We start from the raw sequence: 24,122 nt of genomic DNA, 5'->3' as shown, positions 1-24,122 counted from the left end.
ATTCTGGGATCTCTAATTCTGTGACTGTTACAGCTATGAATTTTCTACTTTTAGGCTTATGGGGAATATAATTAGATAATTCCAAACTTGATTTTAGTTATGATCTAAACTTTCAAACAACCGTATCAGAACCCCTGGCATGGTGTCCATCACAAGGAAATGGTGCTATGGGGCCAGATTCCACTTGGGTTCCACTTGGATACTGACAGATGTAATCAGTGTCTTTACTGAATACCATGAGACAAAGCGCTTTATTTTTGCTGTCCCTGAGACAATACCAAATTGAGCTTATATGAATTAATTACCACAGTGTCAAAGATTATCGTTAGAATAAAAGTGTTCTTTAAAAATACATTATTTCTAGTGTATCTGTATGACACTTTACGATCTTCAAAGATATTTCATATTCATTAGATAAGGTTTATCCCAGGTATAGAAAACTGAAAGAACATAAAAAGAATAAAAGCTCACACACAGCTTTTTTTTCTTCCAAAATTTAACTCTTTACTAGAGAAACAGCCTATAAAATTAGCAAGCTAACTGCTGCTAAATTTAAGTCAAAGCTACATAAGCAAGATTTAAAGAAATGGAAACTACTAAGAACAAATAAAATTTTCCTCCATTAAACATAATTCTTAATAATCAGTTTAACTTTTTTTCTTTCTACCATAGTAAGAACTATACGTTCCTTACAATTGCAAAGGAATTTTGTTGAAATAAATTACACTAGTAGCAATCATGATTTCCTAAGTCATTAAGGCTTTGAATAAAATAAAATTTATATCTCAGATGTCTGTAGGAAATAATGGTAAAACAAGCTTGGAATCCTTTGGAGACTCTTTCCTCACCCTCCTTTCCAGATGTTATTATGTATTCTAATGATTTTGTAGATTTCAATTCTTTGGCTAAGAATAATATGTGAAATGAAGGGAACAAGGAAATTTGAAACATAAGCTAAACTAGATCACAGTGCCTCAAATCAGCAAGAAGTTTAACAACTCAGTTCTCATTTTCTTATAATGAAGAAGGATATAATCTAGTCTTTTCATTATGCAAATTGTTACAGGCCTAGAAACAACAACAAAAAATTGTAGAATAGGATTATCTACTTAGTCAGATATAATTCCCTATAACCAGAATAATAATTGTGGATCATCCACATGGAACCAACTCTGTTATACAGAATGCTTATTTTGTTGTAAAGGGAATTTGTATGTGACACATCACTTTTAAACAGCAAAAAAAGTTCTGAGTCTTTATTAGCTGCAATAGGGACTTTGAAATAGCTACATGAATAGTGACCAAACCATAGGAAAGACTTCTCTATTATCTTTTCTGATCAAACAATCCCATGCTCAAAAACCTAAAATCCCAACAGAAAATAAAGTGGCACACTAAAGAGAGAATACAATATTAGTTCCTGAAATTTTATTATTTTTAATACATACATTTCACAAACAGAAACCTTCTAACACCACACAATTCCAAATGTTTCAACTTTATCAACATTCTTTAACTATTTACACTGTCTTCTCTCAACAAAAGTGCAATCCAAGACATCTTGACAAGAAATCTTTACTGACAAGAATGTATTTTTGAGCTGGTGTTAATGACACCCATCCATTATGTTTTCTTTCAATGATGTGGAATAATAATAAAGTCAACAGGACACAGAGATGAGTTGGGTTAGGCAGCATCCTTTTACAGGAACCAAAACACTGAACAAGAGCACTTCCTCCTCACCTCCTCCCCAACCTCTGACTGCAGTGACCCAACAGCTGCTACCGTGAGACTAAAGAGAAGAGCAAACTGGACTGGCTGACCCGAACACAGGAATAGAGACTGCATGTTAAGCACTGATCTTACGGGACAAAACGAAAGATTTCAGCAAGTTAGTCTGGGTGATCTAACAAGTTACATTAAAAGTTTATCTGTTAGTTTTAGGATTTAAACACCTAGGAATATTCTGTTTGGAGAAAGCTCTTTCTTAATTACAATGGGATAATTCAGCCCACTCCCTAACTTCACAGCCATAGGTGTATCAATTGCTTCAAATGCAATCAGAAAACAGAAGAGAGTGAAGAACTGAGCTAGCCTGAAGAGAAGACGACAATACGATCAGAAATAGTCATCCCACTAAACTAAAGCAGGTAATTTTATTTGTTCAAGGTTTAACTCTGAGCCTTATTATGGCTCAGACAGTAAAGCATCTGTCTACAATGGGGAGACCCGGGTTCGATCCCTGGGTCAGGAAGATCCGCTGGAGAAGGAAATGGCAACCCACTCCAGTACTACTGCCTGGAAAATCCCATGGACAGAGGAGCCTGGAGGCTACAGTCCGCGGTGTCGCAAAGAGTCGGACAAGACTGAGCAACGCTCCTTCCTTCCTTCTGAAGTTCCTTCCTAACTCTTAAAAATAATGATAAAAGAAGTTAAAGTAGATAAAAATTACCTATAAGTGGGTTCATGTCTTTGAACACTATTAGAAAAACAGAAAAGGGACCTCTTGGATGACTAATATTCTTTAACATCTGAACTCAATCAAAATAATCATCTTTTGCGGTACATTCCAATTCCTATCAAGGTACTCAGAGCAAAGTACTTCTAGAAAGTATGATGAAAATATTAAGGTCAGCAGATTCCAAAATAAAATTTATTCTTCACATGGTTGCATACTCAATTATATTTTATTCTCAAATCTGCCAAATTTTCCATTTTAGACAAGAATGCAATGCCGTAAAGGCATTATCAATTTAGCACCCACAGAATCCTAACAGAGCCATCAAAATAAAGGCCACAAGCAAATTTTATTCAACTACAGTGAAACTTCCTCATACTTATTTCTCCGAGAGTAGACAACAACGTAAGGGGAAAACATCTACACTTGCAATAGTTTTAGGCTGAGGGGCATGTAGGTGATCTACATGTAAGCTTTTAAGCTTCAGAACAACAATACAAGCAGGTTTCTCTTTAGAAATTTAGGTGGGTTAAAGAACAGCATTACAAATAGTTTACTACTCATCTGAAATTAAGAAATAAAATCCAATGGTACGCTGAAGACAAGAGAAACTCCTCAATTTTTTATACCTGGTACATGACAGAGAATCAATAGGGAAACAGCTGATTCAGTTACAGTTTTGTGTATCAAAGACAGATTTGCAAGGGCTATGTCCTATAGACCTCTTTTCCTTGCATCAAACACTGTCAGGCTAATAACAACTTGCTGCGTCTTACGAGCATTGAGCATTTCCCGCCACTGTGAAATATTCTTCAGATCATCAAATATCAAACTAGATGCAAACTAGATGTGGTCAGCCAAATTATCATCATCCAAACCGAAAGACGAAGAGTATTAGTCAAACTCTCACAGTCAGCTGTGTTCTTTCAAAAAAAAATCAAATATTCCATGTAGCAGAACTGAAACCCACTTGCAATGATGCCTAAACACTTCTGAGAGGAAAAACAACTGTTTTTTCTTGGGGGTGAGAGGGGGAAATGATATAAACTAAATAGTAGAAAATATCCACATAACCCCAAATTCAGTTACCCATAAAAGGATATTCTCAGCATCCTTATAACACATGTGTATTATAGCTGAAATTACCAAATTCATTTTTTGAGAAATCATATTCCAATTCCAGTTTTATAAAGATAAGGGGTATCAGTCTATTTAAATCAGGAAACTCTAAACAGAGGCTGTATTTTAGAAAGCTCAATGCTCTCACTAACAAAGTTCTATAAATTACCATCTTTTTCAACAGTGGTAAGCTATCATGGAGATCTTTAGAATAATCTATCCTCAAACATATTGTTATGCATTATAATTGGTGATCTTCCAAAATGAAACACTTTAAAAAGAAATACTAAAATTATTCTTTTCCTCAAAGCTTCACAAATAATTTTTTTCCATTCCTTCCGAAGGTCAAATCTTTGATTTTGGAAACTCAGCACTAACCGAGTAAAATGCAGCCATAAGCAGTTTGGGGGGAAGGTAAGTGTGGCAATGATTGCTTGTGAAACTTACCAGTTAGGGTCTGTGGTTACCTGTGAGAAGAATCTGACATCAAATGACACTTCGACAGTGTAAACCTATATAAATCAGTACCGCCCAAATCATGTTATTCATGGAATTCTCCTTACAAGCTTGTTTGACCAACCTCAAAGATACAATTCAAATGACAGCGTTCTGCCCTTTTGCCCTCTGAGTCAGTATGCACCATTTCCAAATTCTTTTAGCATATTCTCTTTGTTACGGGTCAGTTTTACCTAAAAATATGTGCAACACCCATTGTTTTCACGTCTTATAATTTGGATATTATTTTCAGTATGAAAACTGGCTGCTAGAATACAACAGGGATAGAATCAGGGCTCACGTCCACTTCCCAGTGATCTGCCAGTGAGAGGAAGCTGCAGGTCAGCGTGTGCTGCAGAATACCAAACCAAAGTGGACAAACACACCATCAGCTCTCCAGGCACAGGTTACATTCACTTGTCACATGTTTTGCCCAAGGCCCAGAGAAGACTTAAATGTGGATCTGTAGGCAGTTAACATCTTAGTAAGAGTTTCTCCCCAACTCCTTCCATGCTCTCAGTTTATGACCATGTAACCCCTTTCCTAAATTCACCCCATCCTCCCCATCACCCTAAAAGCTGCCTGAGAGATTCTTAGTGATAGCGAACCGTTCCCCCAAGCTCACAGGAGTACCTGGCTGGGTGCTGGTCATGACCACAGACTAACACATGGGGGCCAAGAGAGGGCAAGGGGCAGGACCCCTTTAAGTGGCACATGTACACAAAGGAACTCTCCTTTCAATTAGAAAAGAAATGAATGTCACAGAAGGCTTCCCTAGAAAAGATATGTAACAAAGTAATATCAATAAAATAACTATTACTAAAGCAAAGCTTTCATCAATAAGCTTCAAGAACTTTGAAGGAGGAAAATGGCTTCACGAAATGGTAGTCCAGGTTGCCACAGTGTGGACACTGCTGGACGTTGCTGTACTCAGAGAAGTACTGCATGCCGATCCGCACGTCGATCACCGGCTTCCCGCAGTGCTTACAGTTCAGGCGGGCCTGCAGGGGAAACACAAGAGGCCGTGAGCCACACTACCCCTCTGCCCCCCAGCATTACCAACCAACACTCAAGACTGCTTACCTGGGAAACTGATCAAGAGTTTAATAAAGCATCCCTTTATTACCCCAAACAGAGTGGGCAGAGCATCAGATAAGCATGAGACATTATACACACAAATATTTACCCAGCAGCCTAAAAGATTAACGATTCTTCATTTCTCTCCTGATGTGCAGCACTGCTTGTAATTACTCTACAGATGGGAAGAAAATTCTCGACCTCTACTGCCTAAACTTCTCCAGTAAAACTCCTAACAATCAAAAATCTCTTCCCCGTGGATTTTAAAAAGTGGCTGAAACCAACCTCTCTTATCCAAACCTGCATGAAATTTCTTTGAAGATTGTTTTTGAGTTTATTTCTTAAATGTATACATACACATTTTTCATTCTACTCTTAACTATACTTCTGCTTTCTTCGAGGTAAAAATAAAATCTCTCTCAAATACTCTAGTAAAATTGAGGATCTGGAAATAAGGGCCATGTTTACGCCGAGGCTTGTGGAACCTGCAAAAACACTGTACCTTCATTCATGCCCCGGCCTCCCTCTAGTAGCGCCAGACCTAAGCTTTCAGCAACAGGTCCAAGGACTTCAGTGAATAATAGGAAATTATAAAGTACAATGGGCTCTCAATTCAGATGCATTCTACAACCACTTCATCCTCAAAACGCTCCCACAGGTAGGTAGTAGCCTATCAATTTTAGATGGTCATACTGAAGCGCATGGTGATGAAGCAGAAAGGCTGAGATCTGAACCCGATAGCTTTCCCAGAGCCTACCCTCTTGGTCAGTACAGTCTCCCTGAGATAAACTCCCTTCTAACTGACTAATCTCTCCAAACAGTATTAAAAGTGAGATTCTAAGCACACCTCTCTCTTTAACCACTCTCTTTAACCTGTTACTCATTTCTAATAATGAATTCCTGCTTATTTCGGCCTCAAAGTCTTCCTGAAGACACTCCTTGACGCCTTCGTAGCATCTAACATTTGTACCTTTCCCAGTGAATATAGTTAATTAAGTTTTTTAAGTCAAAAAATTGATTTTTTTTTAAGTCCACTCCAGTAAGGGACAAGGAAAAAAAAAAAAAAAAAGTCTGGGATTAAATAGTTTTAAGGAAAAAATATATGGTGAGTAACAACAGGCTGGGTGTGGCATGATACCACTCTGCTTTTCTCCCTGAAGATAAGACAGCAATCCCAGGGCCTGTCAGTGGTGAAGCAGAAAGAGCAACCAGGCTGGGAGTGACAGAGGTTTGTGGTCATGCTGATATGTGTGGGTAGACCAGGGGAAAAAGTTCTAATTGTTCAGGCCTCCACAGCATGTGAAAAATAAAGAGTCCTTTCCAGTGCTAGCACTCTTACGAGTTACAGGCCCACGCATTCTTTCACTTCCCTATTCTTTAAAAGGTAACTCTCTGGTGTGTGTGGGAGAGAACTCTTCCTTTTGTTTCTCTCATCTCAAGAGCAGGCATCAAGGTATATGGGTATTATAAAATGCTACAGTGAATAACTCTTAGTAAAAGACAATGATATCTCATTTCCAAGACTAAGTTTTAAAATGGAAATGTGGTCTGTATATGAGAATAGCATAAAAGGAATCAATTATATCTAGAATCAAACGACAGGCTACGAATGACCCATTCAGGGCTCTCACGACTACATTTCTCTTCTAAGATCAGTAGTACAGACACAGAAAGGCTGAAATACCAACCCTGCCAACCTCTTCACACTGCTAATGGTAAGGATGTTCTCTTTATAAAAATCAAATCATAATGCTAAAGATATAAAACTATTAATTAACTACTGAAATGTTTATCAGGTGTTTATATTAAAGGCTTAGCCACTTAAGAGGAACGGAAAATAATCTCTCCAGCCTGTAAATATCAAGGAATTATATAAAAAGCCTTTTCTTTTCCAAAGCACTTGGAAACAAATCAAGATATTTCCAAGGATTTTGTTTTGTCTTCTGTTTCTATGGACTTATTTAATGCATTTTCACATGTTAATACTTCCCTCTTTTCCTCATGACAGCTAAATTTCAGATGCTTTCTTACCATCAGAATATGCCTCCCTTTAGCAGAGCTTTAAGGATTACAAATCTTTCAAGTCAGCCTCAGACACATTCCATGGCAGGCAGATCCTGTATAAATTGCACTGTCCCACACAAAGGAAACAAAAAGAAAATCCTGTCTACGAAAGGAAGTGAGACTTTCTTCTTTCCTTTTAAATGACAACTTTTTCTTACATTTAAAGCTTTAAAAACTCTAAGTAAGCAAGAAGAAAACTAAAGAAACCATTGAGCACCCCATCCCACCATCCAGAAACATGCTCTGGTAACAGGCTAGCAGAGTCCTTTTCATGTTCACTTTTTACAAATCAAAGTGTGCTATTCTGCCATTTAAGACGTGCTTTTTTTGACTTAAAAGACTGAAACTATTTCCCACAGAATTATACAGTATCCTGCAAGATCCCGTTTAATGACCGCCAAGTATTCCAGGAGCAGCGGCACCATGCTATAGTTAATCAAGCGTCACTGCTGGACTCCTGGGAGGCCCTTGGCCGCTCCTTCCTGCGGCACGCTCTCCACGCCCTCCCTCCTCCCCCAGCGTCACCCCAGGGCCGCCGCTGACTCTTCCATATTTACTTCAGGACAGAAGCCTGAGGTCCCCCACTGCTTGCTCTGCAGGGTCAGCACCAACCTGACAGCACGGAGAGGCGGCCAGGATGTCGTAGGTGTACATGGTGCCCAGCTGGTGCCAGCTGCCGTCCCACCGCGACTTACACTTGATGCAGATGATCTTGTGAACACCTTCCAGGCAGTCCACACACACCGCGTACAGGTGCATGAGCCTCCCTGTGCACAGAAGACACGAGGCTGAGAGCAGCTGGCAAAGAAGCCACCTTTGGTCGCCAAAGGGGATTAAAACAATCACTTATTTATCAGTTATAAGCTAACACTTTTTCATCTGAACAAACATAAAAAGCAAAATAGATGATACATATCATATATCCCCAAATTGTCCTTTTAGAATAATGATGGATTACCAACTACTGTCAATGAAACACGTACTTTAAATTCAAGTTTATTAAACACTGGCTTCAACTCACTTTTCTGAGAAGTGCCGCCAGGTTTACAATACGTATACCCAAACTCACGTGACCAAGCCACAGAGGCTCGTAACCAACCTGGGATCATGCAGGGCTTTCTGCTCAGCGGTCTACTGTGGAATATGGAGGCTGAACCAGCAATGCCGGTCTGTGCTCAGGGGCTCTCATCGTCCCCTCATAAAAAGCCCAGAGTCTGTCTTGGTATCGATAGCCCAGAATTACGCCACAACCAAAATTACTATGTTAACTATTCTTGCCTCCAAAATTGCTCAGCCATCACCACATCCAATTTAGGAACCAGAATTATATCTTACTTCTGTTTTTTTTTCCGAAAGGAGTTTGATGTCTTGTTATTTACTAGGCTCTTGAAAGTCACAAGTTCATCCCTCTACTATTTATCGATATCTAATGCTTATAAAGGAAAGACATCACCCTCGTTTATTTGGAAGGGCTTAGGTTCAATCAGGAAGTTAGAATGTCCAGCATTAGGCAACCGGTAGCAGCAACAACGTGCTCTCTACGGGGATCAGGGTTCCACTGTGCTAAAAACTACCATCAGCAGGACACATACTCCTATGCGGCTTCTTATTCAGAATGTGCTGCCCACTGCCATCTTTTCAGTGGTTAAGGGTCAACCTGCTCCTTACCCATTGGAAAGGGATATACAGTACTTATAAGGAAACCTTTCATTTCATTCACTTTCAAGACTCTCTCCACTTCTGTGAGAACTGTGCCTTCCTTGAAGGTGCAATGTCTAGCACAGTATCTGGAACATGGAAAGCACTCCATAATTGCATGTTGCATGAACGGATGGAATATGTTAACAGCCAAAGACATTTTAACCTTGGGGGCCTCTGCCAAAAATGGGATGGGTGACAACAATTTCTTGCAATACTGCCCACCTCTGCTCTGCAGTGTTCTGAAAATAAAATGATCTCACATGCCATCCCCACTCAGAGTGGCCTGGGGCATTTCAGGATGTCAGTTCAGTATCCAGCTGCCACTGGAAAAGGCTTCATTTCCAATCTCCCTCCTAGACTTACTCACTGAAGTTCTCTAACACTCAAAGACACCCAGGTGGCTGGTTGGGGCAGGGACAGACGGAGAAGTCACATGTTGGTAGCAATAACCACTATGATGAAGCTGACAGTGAACCTCCCTGAGTGCTTACCCAGGACCTGGCACTGTGCTTGGAGGCTATGTGACTCACTTTACTTAACCCTCACGACAACCCTATAATGTAGGCATTATTGTTATTCCCACTTCAGATAGGAGGAAGTAAAACTTACTAGAGCTGAAGTAGCTTGCTTACGTTCAAAAAGATAGTAAGTAGCAAAGTCCAGACTTAAATTTCTGTCTGACTCTTAACCTCCACTCTACATCATGGGAATTTCTGGCCTGGACTGAGTCTCTGGATTTGTTTCAATTACTGTTTACACGTTGTCCTAAGTACTGAGAATTTAAAATTTCTAAATCTATTCTAGAATTGTGAATTCAAACAAATAGTATATTTCTGTGGTTCTAAGTGGTAAAGAAGCACCAAAAGAAATTCTTAATTCCATCTCTCTCAGTAAATTAATAAAGTATTAAACCTTAATAAATGATCACAACCAAGCAAAAGCATCTTCATCTGGAAAAGTCAGGGAAGAGGAGCTGGAAGCCGGGGAAGACAGTGAGGGGGACAGGGCCCCAGGGCAAGGGCGTGACAATCCACAGAGTCCACCACTGGAAATAATACAATATTTCAGGAGTGTATCACCAACTGCAGCCTGCAATCTTATGGCCTGGAATGGGCCTTTCTACTGGAACTGAAAATGCTTTAAGGAATACATGGTTGAAACTCTGGAATGGAAGAAATGATTGACACTGGCTTGTTATAAAAAAGATTGCACGGACTCCTCTTAGATGTGGCAATAAAAACACAGACACATGCCAAGGCCCCACTTGTGGCACTGACTTGTCGGGTACTGATAAAACACCCAGATCCTCAGATTTTTATTATCAACAATCAAACTGCTCAATACCTTTGTAGTACACACCTAATGCATTCATTATCTGTGGATGTATATGTACTTCAGGTGTGCACACACACAAGATTAGTCCTAGGCTCGGTCATATACTCCTGCTTTTCCTTCTCTTTTCTCCCCATTCAAGAACTCTTCCACTCTTTTAGCCACTAACATTAAAAATAAGCTTCAGTGTTCATCTCAGATGTTTATTTCTCATAGCACTTGTGAGAGACATGTCCACACAAAAGTCCCAGCATCTCTTCAAACCCAATACACACAAATGCTTCATCTTCTTTCGTCTAAGGCCTGGTCCCTTCCCCAACTTTCTCCACTCCTGTTCATGATAATACCATTTACTTTGTCTAGACTAAGAGTGGGCCAACAAGGACACATCTTTATCCTCCACAGTCAAGCTGTCTCCAAAGCTGTAATCCTCCCTTTAACATAATCTCTCACAGCTATTCCCACCTTTCAATCTCCACTGTCACCACTCAGCTGGCCCCTTTTCTCCTTGCATCTAGAATGGAGATTTAAGTTACACCTGCATAGCTTCCACCCCTTGCAAACAATTTTTCTCCCAAGAAACCATTGGCTTAAAAAAAGAAAAAAATTGCTAAATTCTTCAGTTCATCAACATGGCAAAGCTCTTTGTTATGGCTTGAAAGGACATCTGTAATCTGTTCTCCACGTACTTTACCCATTTTCCACTCAAGAACCTCTGCTCCAGCCCAATGGTTCCCTCAATTCTCCGTCTCCTGATCTTTTTATGAACCACCATTCCTTTGCTCACATTACTGCTTATCAACAAACACCTGACGTAGTAGTTAGACCCTGAGTTTATCAAAGTCCACCGCACCTCCTGATATCTGTCTTCACACTGCCTCCTTTGACTATCCAGGTCAAAGTGCCCTTTTCCTCCTTGGAAATGATAAGATGCTGCTTTATGTACATAATAGCCAGGTGATACCAGTTCTATAGGTGATACTAGGGCCTTAGGCCTGGTACAGTTAGTTACATTTTTATAAATACATCTTACATCCTAAGATTATAGATTGATGAGTAGCAAGAATTGATAGTACCCAGTAAGAGTATGCAATGCATAAGTCTGGTTGGTTGGTGAACTGATTAAATGAAAGGAATTTGTCCATCATGAATAGAAAAAGGACAACTCTCCTCTCTTGTATCCTGTACCCTTGTACCCTCATTCATTTTCATAAAGAATACTTCCAGTCATGAAATGATGAAGATGTTTCCATCTTCTTTCCTCTATAACTATCCCCACACAGTAGAAAGATCATGTAACAAAATACAAATTCCATCTTCCATGAAACAATGACATACTTGTAACTGTGAACCAAAATATGAGGTCAGAAATAAAATGGAGAAATAGTAAATGGTGCAGCTCTGAAACTGGACAAAAAGCACAGGCGAGGCTGAGATGAAGTGCTAACAGAGAAAGAGTAATTTATTACTAAATAACCACACATTCTATACAACTTTCATCAAGAAGCAGAGTCTATTGAATGATCCCCTGAATTTGGGATAGCCTGACAACTTATTTTGAAGAACAGAATGTGACTGAAGTGAGTTACTCAGTCCTAAGCTTAAGTCTCAAGAGAGAAGGGCCATGCAGCTCCATTCTCGCCATCTTTACTGCCATCCTGAAAACAGCATGTGAAAAAGCCCCGGCTAGCCTACTGGCACACGAAAGGATGTATAAACAGGGATAAGACATTCTAGCCAAGGCTCCCAAGGCCAACCAGTCTGCCAACTGTGAGATGTGTGAGATGCCATCCTAACCAACCAACTCATAGAACTGTGAGAAATTATGAATCATCACTGTTTCACACCACTATGTTTCAGAGTGGTCTGCCCAATAACAAAGGCTAAAAGACACAGAGGAGTAGGTGAAATTCCAGAGAACGAGTAAGACCAAATTCAGCTCACTTTCCCTGCTGAGAAAAACAAAATAGAAATAGCATCCATGAAATAAGAACAGGATGCTATTAAAAAGAACTTTAGGAAATTACAAATACAACACAGAACAGAAAACCTTAAACTCAGTAAAAACATTGGAATATAAAATCACAGAAATCTTCCAGAGAAACAAATGATAAAGAGATAAACAGAAGGACCAAAAACATACATAATGAAGCATCTCCTCCACCTCAAAAAAAAAAAAGACCAGTCTAAGAGCTCCAACATCTGATTAACTGTTTTAGAGTTAAAAAAAAAAAAGGAAGAAAATGAAAATGGGAGTAAATCATCAAAGAAATAAATCAAAAGAAAATTTCCCCAAACTGAAGACTCTAAGTTTACAAAATCTTAAAGCTAAGAAAGCATCTTGCACAATGAATGGAAAAAGAGACTCACATCATCATGAAACTTCAGAATACTAGAAAGAGAAAATCTAAAAACCTCTGGAGGATAGGAAGGGGGGATAAAGGAACAGGAGTAAGAATAATATTAGATTTCTCAGCGGCAACTAGGGAAGACAGGAGTCAGTGAAGAAAAGCCTTCAAAATTCCAAAGGGAAAATAATTATAACTTGGAAGACTATACCCAGCCAACTACCAATCAAGTGTGAAGACAGAATCAAGATATTATCAGACTTTCAACATCTCAAAACATCTATTCCCAAGCCTCCTTTCTCAGAAAGCTCCTAAAGGATGCTTCTCAACAAACAGGAAATTAACCAAGAATAAAAAAGAAAGTATGAGATCAAGGAAGCAGAAGATAAAAAATAGGAAAGAGATGAAGGAATTTCCTAGGACACCTAAGTAGTACAGCTAGGTAGCACTTAAGTGCACCAGGATGGACAGGAGCAGGAAGGTGAAAGTGTCCACAAAAAAAATTTCCAGAAAAAAATTCATAAAATGTTTGACAGGTATGTGGAAATGTTTTTGAAAGGTGGTTTGTAGAGTTGCTACAGAGTTAGAACTACCAACCAAAGCTTCAATAAAGGTTAAGCAATTATTAACTCTGATAAAAACAGAAGGTGTCCTGGAACATATGACTCTCTATACAGGAAATATATCTATACTTGCTGGCTCAGGATTACATACTCATAAATAGCAAAATCATTAAGGATTCAACTAAGAATTGTGATGTATTCAACTAAGAATTCTGATGCATTATCCTGAGAGAAAGGGGAAGCTACAAGAAAGCATAAATCATCATCCACCTTAAAAGTAAATCAATACTTTACTTCTCTGGTGGGTAGAGGTAAAGAATCCACCTGCCAATACAGGAGACACAGGTTTGATCCCTGGTCCAGGAAGACCCCACATACTACAAAGCAACTAAGCCCGTGAGCCCAACTTTTGAGCCTGTGCTCTAGAGTTGGGAGCTGAAACTACTGAGCCCAAATGTCATAACTACTGAAGTCCTCGAGCCCTGGAGCCCAGGCTCCACATTAAGAGAAGCCACCACAAGAAGCCCGCACACAGCAACTACAGACTAGCCCCCGCTCACAGTAACTAGAGAAAAGCCTGCGCAGCAACGAAGACCCAACACAGCCAAAAAAAATTTTTTTTAATTTTTAAAGGTAAATCAATAAGTAATACCTAAAATTGGAGAATAAAGTTCGCAGTTTTAAAATTACGATCGTAAAAATCTGAAGCTGGTTAAGATTTGAGAGTGTCTCTGAGAAGTGAGACAGCAGGGGATGGTAGGAAGAAGTTAAGTGGGGATATATCCTTCTTACTATAGGCTTTCTCAGCACAGTTTTAAAGTTATAAATAGCTTATATGTCATATATCCCGTATTTATGTAAATTCAATAGTTTTACATGAATTGACAGAGTTCTCTGTCAACTGACCAGCCCTGTCATTCATTTCTCGGCTGAAATGCTCCAGTCTCTGTATGTTATCCACAGCACTAATAAGCTCCCCACCTCTTACTCTCGCATGTGTGTGCTCAGTCACTCAGTCAGTCGTCTCCGACTTTTTGTGACCCCATGTACTGCAACCTGCCAGGCTCCTCTGTCCACAGGGATTCTCCAGGCAAGAATACTGGAGTGGGTTGCCATGGCCTCCTTCAGGTGATTGTCCCAACCCAGGGATCAAACCCAGGTCTTCAGCATTGCAGGCAGATTCTTTACGATCTGAGCCAGCAAGGAAGCCCAAGAGTACTGGAGTGGGTAGCCTATCCCTCCTCCAGGGGATCTTCCCAACCCTAGGAATCAAATCGGGGTCTCCTGCATTGCAGGCAGGTTCTTTACCAGCTGAGCTACCAGGGAAGCCACCTCTCACTACCAGAATAATATCTGACTTTTCCTTTTGCTGCAATCAAGAAAGTCTCGCCTTTCACAAATTTTAAGAATAATTCAACTAATCTAAAAACTCACTGTCTCTGCCTCCTTTTCCTTTACTGTGTTATGTTTACAAAGATCAAAGAGAATATTCTATAGCTTGCTGAGTATATTAACATAGATTTCAAAGGCAACTATTTTATAGCAAGTAAAACATTTTTATGCAATTGCTTCTCTAACTTTCTTCCCAGTTACTAAACACTACACATCCGAATCCTCTCTCCAAATGAGAGCAAGACAAAAACATAAAATTACCCACCAGGACCACTGTATACTTGGTATAGTGCGACATCAGAGTGAAGGATACCACCTCCACCACCTCACTGGGCAGAGCTGAAATATTCAAATGTTAGCTAGCTCCTGACTAGAACAAAGATACACCAGCAGTTAAAATGAAGCCCGAACACAGCCATCCCTTCTCGTTGATTTTTCACTTCTCACACACAGAAAACCGGCAAGGTGAGAACACCTATACCTTGAAGGTGACAGGGAACATCGTATTCGATCTCATCGTGTCTCGAGGGGCTTAAGAACAGAGTTCCGTCCACCAGCGGGAACTGCTCGAACACCGGGAGCGCCCGGTGGCACAGGGCGCAGTTCACCACGTTCCTGTGGCTGGCGCTCAGGGCTGCCAGGATGAACTTGCGCAGGTCCTCGCCCTGGCCCATCTGGGCATCGTCCTCCATCCGCACGTGGAAAGTGTTCAGCTTGTGCCGGGGGATGTGAGTCAGGAGCTCGGACAGGTCCAGGCGCCGGAGGAACTGCACCGGCGCATCGAAGTGGCCCCCTCTATGAACCGACAACCCCGCCGGACTGTAGTCAAAGTGGGCGTTTCGGAACACGTGGCCCCCGGCCAGGGCCTTTTTGTGAGGCTCCAGGTGGATGGCGTTCTTAAGGAACTCCCCGAGGTACCTGGAGGAGCGGGGGCCGCTGAAGTGGGCGGGGGAGAGGATGGAGTAGCCGGTGGGCGGGGACTGGCCCGGGGAGCCGCAGGGCGAGCGCGCCCCGTAGACTGCCGCGCCGGCCCCGGCACCGCCCTTCTCCTGCGAGTTCTGCCGGTCCATGGAGTGCCGGCGGGGCAGGTCGTGGCTCAGGCCTTTCTGGGGCTTGGAGGGCGGCCGGCACTTCTTGGCCTCCTCCACCGCCTCGCCGGGGGGCCTCCCAGTGTTCTTCTCCGACCCCGACTTCTTCTTCTTCTCATCCTGCATCCGCTTCACCTGGTACCAGTCCGTGTCCTTCTTCAGGTGGCCCTGGCCGCAGCGGCAGGAGCAGAAGCGGAAGGCCAGGTCGTAGCCCTTCTTGGTCCACATGTTCTGGCGGCACTGCTTCTCGTTCCAGCTCCGGGCCCGGCCGATGCAGTTGAACTGGACCAGGATGCTGCTCTCCCACTCGTAGAAGCACTGCAGGTGCATCCAGGTGCTGTGCGGGCAGTGCTCGTTGTTGCACACCACCTTCTGGTAGTCGTCTTTCTCCAGGTCCACCGGCCTCCCGAAGCTGCAGATCAGGGGCGTTGCACAAGGGGCTTCTGGGGAGAAGCACAGAGAGAGAGTCAGCTGGCGCGCTGTGCGATTCCAGCCGACGCCAAGAGTGAGATCAAAGCTCACTCACCATCCCGCCTGAGCCCATTCACGCCAAAGCACGTTTCTGGTGTGGGGATTCCCACTACTGGAATAACACCAGACGGGGTTAGAAAACGTTCACTGCTTTCTTTTGGTGGGATGTTGTACCAAGGGAATTTATTCTGTGATATTTGTTATCAGCTGAAAAAACCATTAAGCTTCAAAAAGCCCAAATCCTTCACAGTGCAATTAGCCGCACACCACTACTTGCAACAGTGTAGTATGAGGTCTTCCTGAGACATGAGTGTAATGACAGGCAGTTTCAGGGTTTTTTAAAAAATGAATCACTCCGCTGAACTATAAAATATGACGCAGCTAGGGAACCAACAAGAGGGCTTCCCTGGTGGCTCAACTGTAAAGAATCTGCCCGCCAAGCAGTAGATGTGGGTTCCACCCCTGGGTCACGAAGATCCTCTGGAGGAGGACATGGAAACCCACTGCAGTATTCTTGCCTGGAGAATCCCATGGACAGGGGAGCCTGGTGGGCTACAGTTCATAAAGTGGCAAAGAGTTGGACACAACTTAGCAACTAAATAACACTAACAATTGAACCAACAAGTTCAGATGGTAGCTCCAAAAGGGCTCTCAAACCCTTTCTCATAGGGTTGTGTAATCCTGAATACCATGGAGAAAAGAAAACAGACTTGCCTCATCCCCAGCACTCTAGAATGGTCTGATACCTAATGGTGGGATGTTTGATTAAACTGACTGTTGGTCTTCATGCCAGTTCATGAAGGAAAAAAAAAAAAAATTCTCGTTAAGCCATGAGGACAGCAAGCAGGAACACCAAGGTATCTCTACCCACAGGGTGTACAAAAGGCCAAGCAGGTTCCCAGAAGGGAGGTAAAACTTGGTAACACAGAGTAGACCCCATTTCTTAAGAAGTAAATAAGATTTATGAACATTTGGAAGCTATGCAGTTTCCCTAAACCTTCCCAGTATCCCCGCTGCCCACCGATGACAAGTACAACATGCCACCAAAGTAATGCCAATGATGGGGCCCAAAAAGCCATGGCCCTCTATGGTACAATCATCCCCTTCAGTGTGGGATTCTAGGAACTCAGCAAAATGGCCCAAACTGACTTATCCACCTCCGTGATTACCATGACTTCCCCATCTACCTCCTGGGAGTCACAACACTTCATCTTCACTTGTTCAAACCCCATGTGCCCAGTGTAGCAATTTGCAGCATGAACTCTGAAGCTGGACTGCCTGGGTGAGAACTCCAGCAGTACCACCGATGAGCTGTGTGCTCGCAGACAGGCTACTACTTCTCTTTGCGTCAGCTTCCTCTGTATAAAATGCAGGTGTCAACTGAATGGACCTTATACAGTTCTTAAAAGGATGAAATATATGGATACACAGGTGGTGCTTAGAGCAGAGCCTGGCATGCAGTAAACCACCTCTGCTTCCTCCCATTCTTCAAGGCCCACCTCTAGACACCAGGACTCCCCTCTTCCCTTGCATCCTAATCCCCCACTCTCAGGAAGGCTCTGATCTGAACCTTATCTGAGTCCATACTGTGGTCTCATCAGGTGATGACTTAGGTGAGGATGCCTATTACACTTATCTGATCTCCTGGCACCACTGGGCTCAGGTCTTGCACACATCCAGTGCTGCATAAAGGCTCACTAAAAAGACACTGGCACATGAAACCCACACATGATAAGCAGAGCGGAAGGAAGAGAGAAGGCTGTGATCCTAGCATAAAGACTAGGGTAGGGAAGCACACTGAAAAGAAGAGTGGTGTGTGCACTGGGTAAATTAACTGTAGTCACCTAGGCTCCAGGTGACATTTTAAAACACTGTATTTCAAAATGTTAATTAGTCAATTAAACAAAGTTCAGTGGCTTTTATCGTCAATCCTGCAGAGGAACAGCTTTGAAGGGAGCAACTCTGAAATGTACCAGCAAAAACCTAAGTGATATTAACCCAGGACTAAGGAAATCAAATTTAAGAATGACCCAGGAGTACCTCTGCATTCACAATATCTAAAACTTTACATTTTAAATGTTGAGATTGACTTGATGTTTCTTTTAAAAATATTTTTCACATTAAAGAAAGGTAGACCAAAAGGGGAAAAATTATTCTTACATCTTTTTTAAGTTCCAAACGCATATCATTCAGCCAATCCTGAGCACTTCCTACATATCATGTTTTTGGACTTGGAAAGATTGGCAAGCCATGGTAAGAGCTCTAAAGACGTTCGTGCCTGGACCACATGCACAGAGGAGGGAACACAGCTCCACGTCCCTGTCCCTCTAACACCGTCTGTCTTCATCACAGCCATTCCCACCTATTTCTCCAGGTGGGACTCCACAATAAAGTGTCTCCATTCCAACCTGCCAGCTCGGCTGGTTCACATGGCAGCCACTTTGATGGGCCTTATGTTAGACCTCAAAAACATATATAAAGCCAAGTGTATGCATGCTAAGATGCTTCAGTCATGTCCAACTCTTTGCAACCCTATGGACTGTAGCCCACTAGGCTCCTCTGTCCATGGGATTCTCCGGGCAAGAATACTGGAATGGGGTTGCCATTTTCTTCTCAAAGAGATCTTCCCGACCCAGGGATCGAACACAGGTATCCTGCATTGGCAGGCAGGCAGGTTCATTACCACTAGCGCCACCTGGGAAGCGCTAAATATAGCATTAACATGCATGCCTGCATACGAAGATATAAAGCCAGGGCTTGTTTAACACCAAACATATGCAACAGACACCCTGCCCCGTTACATACCTCCAGCCTTAGGGCGAGGCTCTGAGGAACAGGGTGAGGAATAGGGGAACCTTGGGAAAGGGCCTCTGACAAACCTTTTGTATCTACACAGCCTTCTTTTTCTTCCCCCCTTTTCTTTTTCTTACACAGGCTTCTAGTGAAGCCATGGAGGGCTTGCCTTTCTGCTCAAAGACACGATTTCCTTCAGGATTTGTTTGGAAAGGCAGCTGGGAAGAATGAAAGGGGTGTGGGTACCCATTCCACCACTGACTAGCTGTTTGACTTGGAGTAGTTTCCTCATCTGTAAAGTAAGGCTACAGATGCTTGCGCTCACTCACCTCAAATGCAGGTGGAAGCGCTTCGTGACAGTAAAGTTCCATAAAAACTCTTCTAAATGTAGTGCTCCCCCATTAAATGCAAGCTGCTCCAAGACATTTAGAAAGTAAGTCAATAAATGAATAATGCCATGCCTTTTTTCAGTTTCCTAAGTTTTGCAATTTACTGAAACATATAGCAAACGTTCTTTTAACTGTAAAAAACAGCACTAGTGGCATTCAAATATCACACCTATAACAAAATTTGCCACATTATAGAACGTATTTGATTGTTTCCTGAAAGCTACTTCTAAATTTAGAAAATTCTTAGCTATTAAGAACAGTAGTCCCACAAAGGTATAAATGAGGGGAAGTGAGGAGAAGGGAACCCTCACTTCAGTGAGGGCCTCTGTTATGCACAACCCTCGGGACTTTTGTCTGAGCTGTGTTGCCTAACAAGCAAAATGAGAAAAGGTTCCTTCATATGAAGACAGTATAGTCTTAAAAAACGTATAGGAACTCTCCAGTACGTGTTTTTACGGCTTCACCATCAAATATCTCACACTCAATTTCTCCCTGCCCAAGTGAAAATAATCAGGGCTCACCTCATTCTGCTCCCTGATAGCTCAGTTGGTAAAGAATCCACTTGCAATGCAGGAGACCCCAGTTCAATTCCTGAGTCAGGTAGATCCCCTGGAGACAGGATAGGCTACCCACTCCATTATTCTTGGGCTTCCCTTGTGGCTCAGCTGGTAAAGAATCAGCCTGCAACCAATGCAGGAGACCTGGGTTCGATCCCTGGGTTGGAAGATCCCCTGGAGAAGGGAAAGGCTACCGACTCCAGTATTCTGGCCTAGAGTCGGACACGACTGAGCTACTTTCACTTCTACTTTCACCCCATTCTGGGCAAAAATCTCAAGTCATTTCCAGTCTGGACAATAAGATACGGAGGCTGACATCACTTGGGCAACATCTGTCCCTCTCCATCTCATCCTGTATCCTTCCTCCCACCTCAGGCCTTGGTGTCCGCCTCCCCAACTCCACCCCCGGCACCTAATGAAAGGGAAGGATCTGACAGTGGCCATTTACACTGCCTGCCCAACCAACTCAAAGTTCTTGATGATAAACTCGTTCACACTCACAGGAACCCCCAAACCAGACACTGCTGTTTTCAGCTTCTTAACTGTGAAATTAACTGTTCTCACAGATCTTAAAATAATTTCAAGCATCACAGGCAGGTGGGGAGTTTGGCGGGGTAGAGAGGCTTCTGAAGTCATGTGAGGCTTTCTAGACAAAGCCTAAGGTATAGGGATTCGGTCACATTCATCCTTGCAAACCCAGTACGGTGAAAACTGTGTCACGTGTCTAATAAATGTCTCGGGGAAGGCAACTAGGGTCCAGTCAGATTTAGGAGTCTGCAGTGATGGAGTGCTGGAGGAGGGAAGGTGGGGGAAGGTGGCCCCCAGGGAGCTCAGCCCCCTGTCTAGCAGTCTCCTCAGGCCTTCGAGACTCAGCCAGGAGCCCCTCTCGGGCACTGCCTGGCCCTCACACTCACTTCCTCAAACTTACCACAATCTATTCTACCTTCCTTCAGCATCCAGGTACCAAATGCAAACTTTAAGGTTTCTGAACAACTGTTTCATGATACAGGTCTGTTCCATTCAGTAATTCCTCTTAGTGGGAGCACACCCTCTTGTCTGAAGAGCAAGTTCCCCTGGGGGGACGACTGTTCTGACATGAGGATGCTCATCTATCTCCAAGCTTCCTGAGGGGCTGGAGCACGGTGATTGAGGATATGGACTCTGGAGCCAGCCAACCAGCCTGGATTGACTTGCAACTCTAAACTTGGCAGTTTTAAGACCTCTGACTAGTCACTTCAACCTCCCTGGGCTTCTTTCTTCTCATCTGTAAAATGGCAGCAACAAGAGTGAGCACCTACCTCAAAGGGTTTCCGTGAATATCAAAGGAGTTATTAAGGCAGTTTAAATGGTGCCCGGCCCATAATGAGCACAATTTAAATACACGCAATTATTATTAAAAGCCCTATCACTTTATATTACTTGATGTAGAAACAAAAGGACCTCATTTAGAGCAAAGCTACAACCAGGAAGTGACCAACCTCCTTTCTCCATCTGTAGGTAAGTGCAAAAAATAAGTGCTTTCCCCCCACAAACAAAGCAGGGTGGCATGCATAAAATAAGTCACTAAATATGTACTGACAAGTTTTAAAGAAGCAGAAGGAAAATTCTGTTCTCCTAGCCCGTTAAAGATCTTCTATTCAGTGTCAGCCAAGTACCTTGCTATATGTAGTTTTCAACCTTAAAAGATCTTTTCCACGCCTGGGTAACTGGGATTCACAAAAAGCATGGCTGCCTTTGATTCATGAGAGGTGTTCCTAAAGAACTTACATAATTCAAGACTGATTATCTCACAGTCTGCGGGCGGAGTATGGGGAATGCATCCTCGGAACGCATAAATCCGCAGCTCAGCCGCTGTGCTGTGTTTTTGGTTTATTGCTGCTTTTTAATATCAGAATTATCTCTAATATTTCTCAGTTGTACCTCATAAATTGACAGCATGGCATAGCACAGTGTTTTATCCTATTTCTGTTCCAAAGTTACAGATTTTCAGGATGTTTTCCAGCATGAGTATTATTAGCACAACTCGGTTACTCTGAATGCTGTAATAAAGGTTTGAGTTATAAGCTAATTTGAAAATAATAACACAAATGTTACTTAAATCCATGAAGAATATCTGTAAGCAACAAGAGTTCACATAATATTGCCAAGGGTTAGAAGGTATTTCTCTTAAAAAGAAAAGGATGTGACATTGGGTAACAAAGCATTTTTACAATTCAGTTGACCTGCTGGCTTTGAAAACATGAGACAGCCTGATGCATAATTTGGGGGAATGTGCCTGCCAAAACTTTGCACATAACGTGAAACTTTTATTATCATTTATGTATCATTAGTTGAAATTCGCATAATTCAATTTGCATACAATGGGATCACGTGATACTAAGAAATAAATTAGCAGACTGCCTTTTCTCCTGCCTGGAGATTTAGATCTTGAGGGCACTAAATCACAGAGAACTACACAGCACCCTGGCATTTAATGTACTGCATGCTCTCACTCTGAAGACTGGTCCATGAGCTCTCAGAACCAATCCACAATATCACAGGATGCAGACAGAACTCCAGGTTAAGTATATGTGTATATGCACGTGTGTCTGAATGTGTGCACATATATAACAGAGAGACTGCCCAGCTATTAAACCATCCCACTGTTGAGACTCCAGAAAAGACTTCATGTTATCCTCCGCTTCAGTTCAGTCACTCAGTCGTGTCCGACTCTTTGGGACTGCATGAATCGCAGCACGCCAGGCCTCCCCTGTCCATCACCAACTCCCAGAGTTCACTCAGACTCACGTCCATCGAGTCGGTGATGCCATCCAGCCATCTCATCCTCTGTCGTCCCCTTCTCCTCCTGCCCCCAATCCCTCCCACCATCAGAGTCTTTTCCAATGAGTCAACTCTTCGCATGAGGTGGCCAAAGTACTGGAGTTTCAGCTTTAGCATCATTCCTTCCAAAGAAATCCCAGGGTTGATCTCCTTGAGAACGGACTGGTTGGATCTCCTTGCAGTCCAAGGGACTCTCAAGAGTCTTCTCCAACACCACAGTTCAAACGCATCAATTCTTCGGCGCTCAGCCTTCTTCACAGTCCAACTCTCACATCCATACATGATTACTGGAAAAACCATAGCCTTGACTAGACGGACCTTAGTCGGCAAAGCAATGTCTCTGCTTTTGAATACGCTATCTAGGTTGGTCATAACTTTTCTTCCAAGGAGTAAGCGTCTTTTAATTTCATGGCTGCAGTCACCATATGCAGTGATTTTGGAGCCCAAAAAAATAAAGTCTGACACTGTTTCTACTGTTTCCCCATCTATTTCCCATGAAGTGATGGGACCAGGTGCCATGATCTTCGTTTTCTGAATGTTGAGCTTTAAGCCAACTTTTTCACTCTCCTCTTTCACTTTCATCAAGAGGCTTTTTAGCTCCTCTTCACTTTCTGCCATAACGATGGTGTCATCTGCATATCTGAGGTTCTTGATATTTCTCCCGGCAATCTTGATTCCAGCTTGTGTTTCTTCCAGTCCAGCGTTTCTCATGATGTACTCTGCATAGAAGTTAAATAAGCAGGGTGACAATATACAGCCTTGATGTACTCCTTTTCCTATTTGGAACCAGTCTGTTGTTCCATGTCCAGTTCTAACTGTTGCTTCCTGACCTGCATACAGATTTCTCAAGAGGCAGGTTAGGTGGTCTGGTATTTCCATCTCTTTCAGAATTTTCCACAGTTTCTTGTGATCCACACAGTCAAAGGCTTTGGCATAGTCAATAAAGCAGAAGTAGATGTTTTTCTGGAACTCTCTTGCTTTTTCCATGATCCAGCAGATGTTGGCAATTTGATCTCTGGTTCCTCTGCCTTTTCTAAAACCAGCTTGAACATCAGGGAGTTCACAGTTCATGTATTGCTGAAGTCTGGCTTGGGGAACAGTACTATAACCCAATTTTAAAGCATTTGCCTTGCTTCCCTGAAACACTAAAGAACCTGATTCTGATTATCCCTGTCAATGGCCTTCCCTTTGCGTGCACAAATATTCCAAATACAGCCGTAATCAAAACTCCAAAATAATATTTTTATATGTGATTGCCATTTACCACCTAAGTTATAAGTACAGTGGCCCAAAAATGTTGGCTTACTTCTCTCTTGGTGCATCCAGAATGGTGCCTGAAGACCAAAGGCCACAGTGGAGTTGGGCCCTCCCCTTGCCTATGGATTCCCAAAGGCCTCAGCTGAAAAGACAAATGGCTTCACCTCCCCCTAGTCTGTCCAACGGGTAAAACATTCA

At 42.4% G+C, this 24,122-nt stretch overlaps 1 protein-coding gene across 1 annotated transcript in view; it reads right to left on the bottom strand.

Annotated features, from left to right (window-relative positions):
* Positions 1,242-24,122, bottom strand: part of HECA (hdc homolog, cell cycle regulator) — a 44,322-nt gene continuing 21,441 nt past the window's right edge. The window contains exons 2-4 of the mRNA XM_018053273.1: positions 15,031-16,080; positions 7,826-7,980; positions 1,242-5,073 (exon numbers count right to left, since the gene is read on the bottom strand). Coding sequence (XP_017908762.1) covers positions 4,909-5,073; positions 7,826-7,980; positions 15,031-16,080 — 1,370 coding nt within the window. The 3' untranslated portion in view covers positions 1,242-4,908. The remainder of the gene's footprint in view (positions 5,074-7,825; positions 7,981-15,030; positions 16,081-24,122) is intronic.

The sequence above is a fragment of the Capra hircus genome, chromosome 9 (genome assembly GCF_001704415.2).
Source record: "Capra hircus breed San Clemente chromosome 9, ASM170441v1, whole genome shotgun sequence".
In the NCBI taxonomy this organism is placed as follows: Eukaryota; Metazoa; Chordata; class Mammalia; order Artiodactyla; family Bovidae; genus Capra; species Capra hircus.
Note: the sequence above shows the minus strand (reverse complement) of the source record. Positions and strands in the feature narration are given on the sequence as shown.